Genomic DNA, 10,043 nt, shown 5'->3' with positions numbered 1-10,043 from the left:
TAGTTACATTAGCAAGATATTGCAAACTACCAATAATCTAAGAATACATTAACTGAGACACATGAACCCCTGAACTATTCTTGACTAAGGCAACTTTGGAATCATATGGTGTACTAGTGATTCTACAATTTGAATAACTGTACTTCTCAAGTATAGATTTCTCTATATAATGAGACTGTGCAAAGTTATGCCATCAGTTGACTGAGTCAACTTGATCCCAAGAATCACACTAGCTTCACCCATATCCTTCATCTCAAAGTGCCTTTTCAAGAAACTCTTTGTCTCATTAATAATCTTAATATTGGTTTCAAACAACAAAATATCATCCACATATAAGCACACAATCACACCTTCATTTCCTCTAACCTTATAGTAGACGCACTTGTCACTTTTATTAACTAAAAACTCAAAGCCTAAAATAGTTTCATCAAACTTCTTATGCCAGTATATAGGAGCTTGTTTTAGGCCATAAATGGATTTGACTAACTTACATACTTTCCTCTCGTTACCAGAAGCAACAAAACCCTCAAGCTGATCCATATAAATCTCTTCTTCAAGGTCACCATGAAGAAAAGTTGTCTTTACATCCATCTGATGGATGATAAGACCATGTACGTGTTAGGGATTCGAGCATAAAAACGCAACGGAAAAATAAAATTTTCGAATCCCTACCGCAGGATCTATGTATAATGAACGGATAATTACGGAGAATAGATGTTTTACCTTAAGAAGCTTTACGTTAATGGAAAGATGGAGGTCTTGAATGATCACCACGTAGCCCGTTGCTAGAACGATCTATGCCTTGAAGGTATCCACACGAATGATCGCCCGGAGGATGGGTGTGTATTAGCACGTTCTTGAGGCCGCCTTCTTGCTCTCTCTATCTCTCTTCAAGCTGCTAGGGTTTATGTTTTATCAAATAAAATACGTAACCCTAATTCTATTAGAAAGAGATATTATATAGGTAGGAGTTAATGGGCCTCCAACCCTAAACTGAATTTTAGAGTTATTTTTATTATTAAATTCAAAATTCTAATATTGTATTATTAAGTCTCACTTAATCATCCAATAACTTAATTTTGGATTTAATATTAAATTCGAATTTCCTATTTATTTAATTAATTAAGTCACACTTAATTAATAACAAATAATTCGAATTACTTACATTTAATTCAAATCTGAATTTAAATTAAATAATCCTCCAATCATTCTTTGTGCGACCCTTTAGGTTATTATTACGTTGACAACAATTTTAAATCTAATTTAAAATCATAAACAATGAGCGACATCTAGTAATACATCATTGTTACCCAAGTAATAATAATTAAACTCGAGGCATGCATTGTGTCATCCTCTATTAACGTTCAATCCTTCTTTCCTTGATCAATGAGTAAACTATTAAACAAATCAGTATTTGAGCACAACCATGTATTTTATAATCTTACTCAATCAAGAGGCCAATAATATCACTCCTTTAATAAAGGAGGGCTAAATCCCATCCAGATCATTCATATTTCTCATACGATTCATAATGTACCCAATGTCTACTTTTATTATTACCCGGTCAAGGATAACTTTCAATAGTATCAAAGTATATTAATTCTCGTATGGAAATATATTGATTTCAGGTCAAAGGACCAGTACATCATTATCACTGTGAGATTAACTTATGACACTATAAACATGTAGTATCTCACAACGGGTCAATCCAGCACCGTGTATTTAATACATGTGCCTGTGTTTTGACTTTAGTATCACCATACCTATGATCAATGAGATGTGATCATCAGCCAACAAACACACTAGTCTCAATGTATTTATTATCGTCCCTTAACCATAATACTTGACTAGGGACCTTTAGGAATATCAATACTATTCTCATAATCTCATTTCTAAGTCACGTACTTAGAGATATAGATTTATATATCATATTCCAAGGACATTTATTAATCTAACATCTTATCGCAGAAAATAAAGATATAATAAATTACTAAAGAATAATCCATATAATCATAATTAATAATCCAAATATTTCATAATATAAACATAATAGTGTTGTCTCTAGGGCAAAAACACTAACAGTACGGAAGCCAATGCAATAAGCAATCTGATTGTTCTCATTCTAGCAACAGGAGAGTATGTATCAAAAATAGTCAGTCCCTTTTCTTTGCCTAAAGCCCTTAGCAACTAGTCTAGCCTTGTACTTATCTATTGAGCCATCAGGGTTTAATTTCCTCTTAAAAATCCATTTACATCCTATAGTAGAACACCCAGGAGGGAGATCGACTAACTTTCATGTTCCGTTAGAAACAATAGAGTCCATCTCACTCTTCACAGCGCCTTTCCAGTGCCTTGACTCCGAAGAATCCATGGCCTGACGGAAAGTTAAAGGTTCGTCCTCGACATTATAAGTGACATAATCACTTCCAAATTCCTTGACTAGCCTTGCATGCTTACTCCTTCTAGGTTCATCTACTTCATTAGGAATAGAACTACTACCAGGATCCGCCCTCACATTCGACATCCTTTCCACATGATCGGGAATGGAACTCGATGTGTGAGTGGGATCATCATCAGAAGTACCTTGAGGTATACCAGTCTTCATAGGGAACACATCCTCAAAGAATATTGCATCACGAAACTCAAGTATCATATTCGCCACAATACCATCTATGTCAGATTTTAAGACTAAAAATCTCATAACAATTGTGGTTTCAAGATAGCCCAAAAGACACAATCAACAGTTTTCGGTCCTAGTTTCTTTCTCTTATGTTCAGGGACAAGCACCTTGGCAAGGCACCCCCACACACGAAGATAATTCAAACTAGTTTTACGCTTTCTCCATAATTCATGAGGAGTCTTTTCCATGTATTTCAGAAGGACTCTGTTCGGAATATGGAAAGCCGTATTCAGAGCCTCTCCCGCATGTACTTAGGCAACCCCGAATTAATCAGCATACTGTTAATCATATCTTTAAAAGTTCTGTTCTTTCGCTCTGCCATCCCATTAGACTCATGCGTGTATGGTGGAGTCACCTCATGAATTATACCATTGCTTGCGCACAATTCATTAAACGAGGTACTCGTATACTCACCACCTCTCTCCGATCTCAACCTTTTAAGTACTTTTCCAGTTTGTGTTTCAGCTTCATTTTTAAACATAATGAATTTATCTAGTGCTTTATCTTTATGTTTAAGCAAATAAACATAACAATATCTACTACAATCATCTATAAAGGTAATGAAATATCTACAATGATCCTTAGTCAACACACCACCAAATTCATATATGTCTGTGTGTACTAAATCTAACAAGTCAGAATCCATAACAACATTATTAAATGGTTTCCTTATTAGTTTAACAGTCACACATACTTGACATTTAGTTTTCTTATCAATGGCATGCTTTGGAATCAACTCTAAATTCATCATATTCTTTAAAGCACCAAAATTTAAATGACCAAGTCGTAACTGCCATAAATCAGATGATTCTACACAATTAACAGAAGGTGCAACACTATCATTAATAAAACTGCCCAAAATAGGCTCCACATTTATTAAAAATAAACCATCAGACAAATAACCCTTGCCAAAGAATGTACCAATATGTGTAATAACTACTTTATTACATCTCAAAGAAAGTTCAAAGTCGTTCTTAACTAAATAACTTCCACTTATTATATTTCTACGAATGGAGGGAACATGATGCACTCTAGTCAGAGATAGAATCCGCCCAGAAGCAAACTTCAGGTCCACATTTCCTATTCCAAGCACTTGTGCAGCACTAACATTCCCCATCATCACTGTCACTCAATGACTCTATTAATAAGATACAAACAAGCTAATATCAGCACAAATATGTACATTAGCTCTGGTATCAATCAACCACTCAAGTTATTGATAAGTGAAAAGTAGTACAAGGTTGTAGGTAACATATCCGCCATCGGTTCCAGAAGCAACTACCTCACCAATGACCATGTTAGCTACTGGCCCACTCGTGGTTCCAAGTCCAAGCACAATATTTGCTTGAGCTACCACTCCAGCTTTCTTACTTGGATAGTCCTTACTCCAATGATCAACCTGTCCACAAGACCAACATGGTTTGTTCGCCTTTGGTTTCTTAGCCTTGTTATTGTTAGTTTTAGGTTTAGTTTTATCCTTCTTACTGACAGATTTCCTTTTCTGCCCAACAGTCACTACGTTCACCTTTGAACTACTCCCATGTTTAACAGACATCACATGTCCTTGTTTGGACTTGTGCTGTTCCTGCACAGAGATGTCCATCATAAGGTTTGTCCATGTGATCTCTCCTTTTTGTCTTTTCAGGGAGAGAGCAAATTCCTCCCAAGAATTAGGGAGTTTTTCAATCACATCCATCACCTTAAACTTCTCAGGTAAGTCCATTCCAGACTCATCCAAAGCATGCACCAACATCTCAAACTCATGTACTTGCTCAGTCATGGACATGGTATCCACCAGCTTGAACTCAAGAGACCTCACAACAGAATACTTCTCAAGACCTTGAGAATCAGTATTATGGATTTGGTCCAGCTTCTCCCATAACTACTTGGCACTATAGGCATCTGATGAATAAACATCAATCAGAGTGTTCGCTAAAGCAGCCAGAATGGCTGCCCTAGCAACTCCATCCTTCTCAGCCCATAGCGCATAAACAGTCATAGTTTCAGCCTTTTCTTGATCCACTACAGGAGGATCATATTGCACCACCAGCCATACACCTTTAACAGTTAACCAGCGCTTCATCTTTTTCTGCCAACGAGAAAAAGAAGCCCCCCCACTGAATTTATCAGGCATGCCTGATAAATCAATATGCTGCGGAAATCTGTACGTGGTCCAATCTATGGTGGATGCAGTAACTCCAGAACCAGAACCACCATCAACAAGAGTCTTCTCAACATTAACGGGAGTCTCACTTTCGTTAACCATCTTGTTAAATTGCAATATAACAAATAAACTCTTCAAGATTGTTGGGAAAAACAATAGTACAACGACTAAATTAACACAACGAGGCAGTTATATAACGAATAACAAGAACAAGGCAAATCACCAATAACGAAAACAAGCCATGAAGGTTGAAAATATAAAATAATCAGAAACTGTTAAATTAAACAAGACGAGGGAGAAAACTTATCGTAATGAAGCTTCCAACACAGCTGAGACACCAATCCCTCAAGAGGAATAGACTATTCTTGAAGAGTTTATTGCCCTCACTTACTGTGTCCAGAGCCTGCAATAACCCTACCAGGATAAACAACAACAGAACATCGATCTCACAACAGCATGATGTTCAACGGCGATCATACCTCAGTCGCCCGGAAAACCTATGTATGTATGTATATTTTTCAGAGAGAGAGAAGGGAGATGAGGAGGCTGCTAGGGTTTTCAGATGTATATCCCTCTTTTCATAAAAAAACATTTTTCTTCCTTTTAATCCAAAAAAAAATGTAACTGATCAGTTTTAATTAACATAAATATTTTTACTTAAAACTTATTTCAATATGAATATTATTTAGAATTTTAACAGTTAGATATGCCCAATTTACCAAGCCCAGACCCATAAATTCTAGGCCCACTAACAAATTCTAACACATAATATTTATAATAAAATATTATATTAAATCACTATTTATTTGATTAAAACAATAGTAAAATCCCTCGCCTAGGTCGCCTCGCATACGCGAGACGCCGAGACATTCGCCCAAATAGCCCATCGACCCGACCCGACCCGACCCGAGTCGTGTCGTGGTATGGCGAGGCGAGGCAGCGGCGGCGCGAGTGTGTGTGTGCGCGCGAGACCCACGCTACACCCATGCATACCCACATGCCTTAGTAGTTGTGCACTACACTTGCATGTTATACAATATAAAGCCACCAACACTCTTTTACCATATCAATGTGATACTCAAGTTTTTACAACTTAATCAACCACAAACTCATTTCAAGCTAGCCATTACAACTCCATTTATTTATGGATTCCACTAAGAAAATGTATTATATCCAAACATGAAAGTTTGAGTCCTCTAAGAAAGGAACAAACTTTCAACTATTTGTCATTGTTTAAAAAAACCATAAAAAATCCATGGCCATGAATTTATATTCATGCCCATGAATCTCTGTTGTATCCCAGAAAAAATTCATGGCCGTGAATTTATATTCATGCCCATAAATCTCTACTGTATCTCAAATTGGTTCCATTTTCTAACAACAACAATGCAACTAATAATTATATGTAATTTTTCACTGGAACAACAATGCAATTTAAGTAAATATACAATTCAATATATTTATAATTTGGTAAATAATTGTCAATGTCATAATTTATCAATTAAAATTGACATTATTTATTTAGTTTTTAACAAATTGAAAAAAAAATCAGATTCAATTGATCATTCCCACTTTCACATAATAGAAGACTTTTTTTTTGTTCAATTCTAGTATAAATGAATCTAAATACAAAGTTATTGTTGAATCTTTTACAATTAGTAAAATAAAATAATATATGTGTGTGTATGTATATAAAATATTGTTTGTTATATTTTCGAGTAAATTATGTTGATCTCGTTTATTCATAAGTTACTTATCTTATTTATGTAAATGTCTAATTGTTATTACATCTTATTAGTCAATTGATTTATCGAATAACATACATTTATAATTATCTAAAATTAAAATTATTTAATAAATATATTACGATTATTTATATATTGGAGTCGCAATAGCATGAACAAACAATTGATATATATATATATATATATCAATTGACTTGATCCCGTAAACACCTCTAACACGTTACTTTTTATTAATAGAAGATATTATAAAATTTCACCTTATTGTAAAGGTTTTCCCGTCGAACTCGTAATTTAAATTTTCTAAATCTAGACAATGAAGATGTACTTTCAGTTTAGTCATGTAATCAAATTTTGAGTATTTCTTAAAAAATGGGTCAAATTATAATTTCTAATTCGAAATAAAACGAAATACATTGACTATTTTTAATTCTAGCATATCTAAATATTTAGTATACAACCCGTCAGCCCGCAAAAGTTAGCTCAGTTGGTTAAAGAAGAGATAATTATCATCTTGATCACATGTTCGAATCCTACTGCAGGAGAATTTATGATTATGTTTACTCGACCAGAGCATGTCATTTAAGTGCAGTTTATCTTGATTTACGTAATTTGCAGGCTATTGCGTGAGCCCGAGTTATCTGGGTTCACGTGATTTGTGATTTGCAGGCTATTGCGTGAGCCCGTGTGGTTTACCCGGTGAGCGTTCGAAGGATAGCGGCTGCGGATTTCCTACGATAAAAAAAAATATTTAGTATACATATAGAAAAATTATTTAAGTGATTCTTTTTCAATATTTTTTAGAAATATTAATTACATGTCCATTCTATTTGCTTTTTACAATATTGTTTTTATTAAAAAAGTATGAGACATATTTTTAAACTAAAAATTATTTAGTAAATAAAGTAATGATCCGCTTATGTGTTATGCTTAATTTTATATCTTTAATTTAAGTTTTTAAAATTTAACTATACAAATATTCTAGTAATTATGTTTGAATTTAAATAAAATATTTATTATTTATGACAATCACATAATATGTGTATAATAAATAACACAAGTAATAATATGATGTAGTGATACAAAATTTTAAATGTGAACTAGAAAGACTAGGTTCAATTTTCACCAACAACATTTTTTAATTTAAATATTAAACAATATAAATACAAGGATTAAATGTCTCATAAAGTTTCAACTCTATTTTATCATATATTATATATAGAAGCATTCAGTTTTCACGCGTTTTATGTAAATTTAAATGTTATAATCCTTGAATTTAATAAAACATACAAGAAGTTAACGAGTATATAGGTAGAGTACATGAGGGCCTTTATTATAACGCGTTTGAAGTTGAACGGGCGAAAGTTTTAACATTCTTCTTAAAAATAAAGCAGCGCCAATCATTGCAGGAACCGTCAATAAAAAAATCAAAATCCTATAATTAATAAAGCTATAAATACAGGGGGATTCTTCGTACCTTGATAAGCCAATACACTTTGCATTGCATTGTAAATTGTCATACAAACACACAAGCAAAGCCAAAGGCAAGATACAATGGGCTCCATCGATAATCTTACATCTCAAAAATTAACTTCCCAGTTTCCGATGAATACACTCGAGCCCGAAGAATTCCGCAGACAAGGCCACATGATGATAGACTTTCTTGCTGATTACTATCGCAAAGTTGAAAATTACCCGGTCAGAAGCCAGGTCTCACCTGGTTATCTTCGTGAAATTTTACCAGATTCTGCCCCATACAATCCCGAATCTCTTGAAACAATTCTTCAAGATGTTCAAACCAAAATCATCCCGGGAATCACACACTGGCAAAGTCCAAACTTCTTTGCTTATTTCCCTTCCAGTGGTAGTACCGCTGGCTTTCTTGGCGAAATGCTGAGTACTGGTTTCAATGTTGTTGGATTTAACTGGATGGTTTCACCTGCCGCTACCGAGCTCGAAAATGTTGTCACCGATTGGTTCGGAAAGATGCTTCAACTTCCCAAATCCTTTCTTTTCTCTGGTGGTGGCGGCGGTGTTTTGCAAGGGACCACTTGCGAGGCCATATTGTGTACACTTGTGGCAGCTAGAGACAAAAACTTGAGGCAACATGGCATGGATAATATTGGCAAGTTGGTTGTTTACTGTTCTGACCAAACTCATTCTGCCCTGCAAAAGGCTGCCAAAATTGCTGGGATTGATCCCATGAATTTCCGTGCAATCGAAACTACCAAATCCTCAAATTTCCAGCTCTGTCCTAAGCGACTTGAATCGGCTATTTTGTATGATTTGCAAAATGGGCTAATTCCATTGTACTTGTGTGCCACTGTTGGGACAACCTCATCAACCACTGTTGATCCTTTGCCAGCTCTTACAGAGGTGGCCAAAAAATACGATTTATGGGTTCATGTTGATGCTGCTTATGCTGGAAGTGCTTGCATTTGCCCCGAATTCCGACAGTATCTTGATGGTGTGGAAAATGCAGATTCATTTAGTTTGAATGCACACAAGTGGTTTTTGACAACATTAGATTGTTGTTGTCTTTGGGTGAGGAATCCGAGTGCTCTCATAAAATCTCTTTCCACATATCCCGAGTTCTTGAAGAATAATGCTAGCGAAACAAACAAGGTGGTGGACTATAAAGACTGGCAAATAATGTTGAGCAGGCGATTTCGAGCACTTAAATTATGGTTCGTATTGAGAAGCTATGGAGTAGGTCAGCTGAGGGAGTTTATAAGAGGGCATGTAGGCATGGCCAAGTATTTTGAAGGGCTAGTAAGCATGGACAACAGGTTCGAAGTTGTGGCGCCTAGACTCTTTTCAATGGTCTGTTTCAGGATTAAGCCGTCTGCCATGATCGGAAAGAATGATGAAGACGAAGTAAATGAAATAAACCGGAAGTTGTTGGAGTCGGTGAATGATTCGGGTCGGATATATGTGAGTCACACGGTGTTGGCGGGGATTTACGTGATCAGGTTCGCCATAGGAGGAACCCTAACAGATATAAACCATGTGAGTGCGGCTTGGAAGGTGTTACAGGACCATGCAGACGCCTTGCTTGATGATGCTTTCTTGTCTAAGACCAAGCTCGTGAATTTATTATCCTAATTAAATGGGGATACATTAAATAAAAGTGTTTCTTTATATTAAGTGTGCTATAATTTCATCATGTAATTGTCACAATTAATTAATGTATCTATTTTTTCATAAAGTGTGTACATAGCTCTGATGAAACTCTGTCTCTGGGGTTCAAAAATACTGATAAAATTAGTTACATCGCGTGTTGTTGTACGACAGATTGATTAATACATACGCGCATGTTATTTGAAGGTTGTATAGTATGCTTTTGTGATAAATAAATGAATATAAATTGTGCATGATGTTTTTCTTAACTACCAGAATTGCTAGAGAAATAAAACAAAGACGTACGACCAAAAACTGGTGAGAAAATGAGCGGCTT

General features: G+C 35.3%; 1 protein-coding gene across 1 annotated transcript; it reads left to right on the top strand.

Moving 5' to 3' along the window:
* The first annotated feature begins 8,057 nt into the window (after positions 1 to 8,057).
* On the top strand, positions 8,058 to 9,794 carry LOC141668326 (tyrosine decarboxylase 1). Its single transcript, XM_074475145.1, has one exon. The coding sequence runs from the start codon at positions 8,141 to 8,143 to the stop codon at positions 9,689 to 9,691; it is 1,551 nt and encodes a 516-aa protein (XP_074331246.1). The 5' UTR covers positions 8,058 to 8,140; the 3' UTR covers positions 9,692 to 9,794.
* Positions 9,795 to 10,043: the final 249 nt, after the last annotated feature.

Source organism: Apium graveolens, chromosome 6 (genome assembly GCF_009905375.1).
Source record: "Apium graveolens cultivar Ventura chromosome 6, ASM990537v1, whole genome shotgun sequence".
Lineage (NCBI taxonomy): Eukaryota > Viridiplantae > Streptophyta > Magnoliopsida > Apiales > Apiaceae > Apium > Apium graveolens.
Note: the sequence above shows the minus strand (reverse complement) of the source record. Positions and strands in the feature narration are given on the sequence as shown.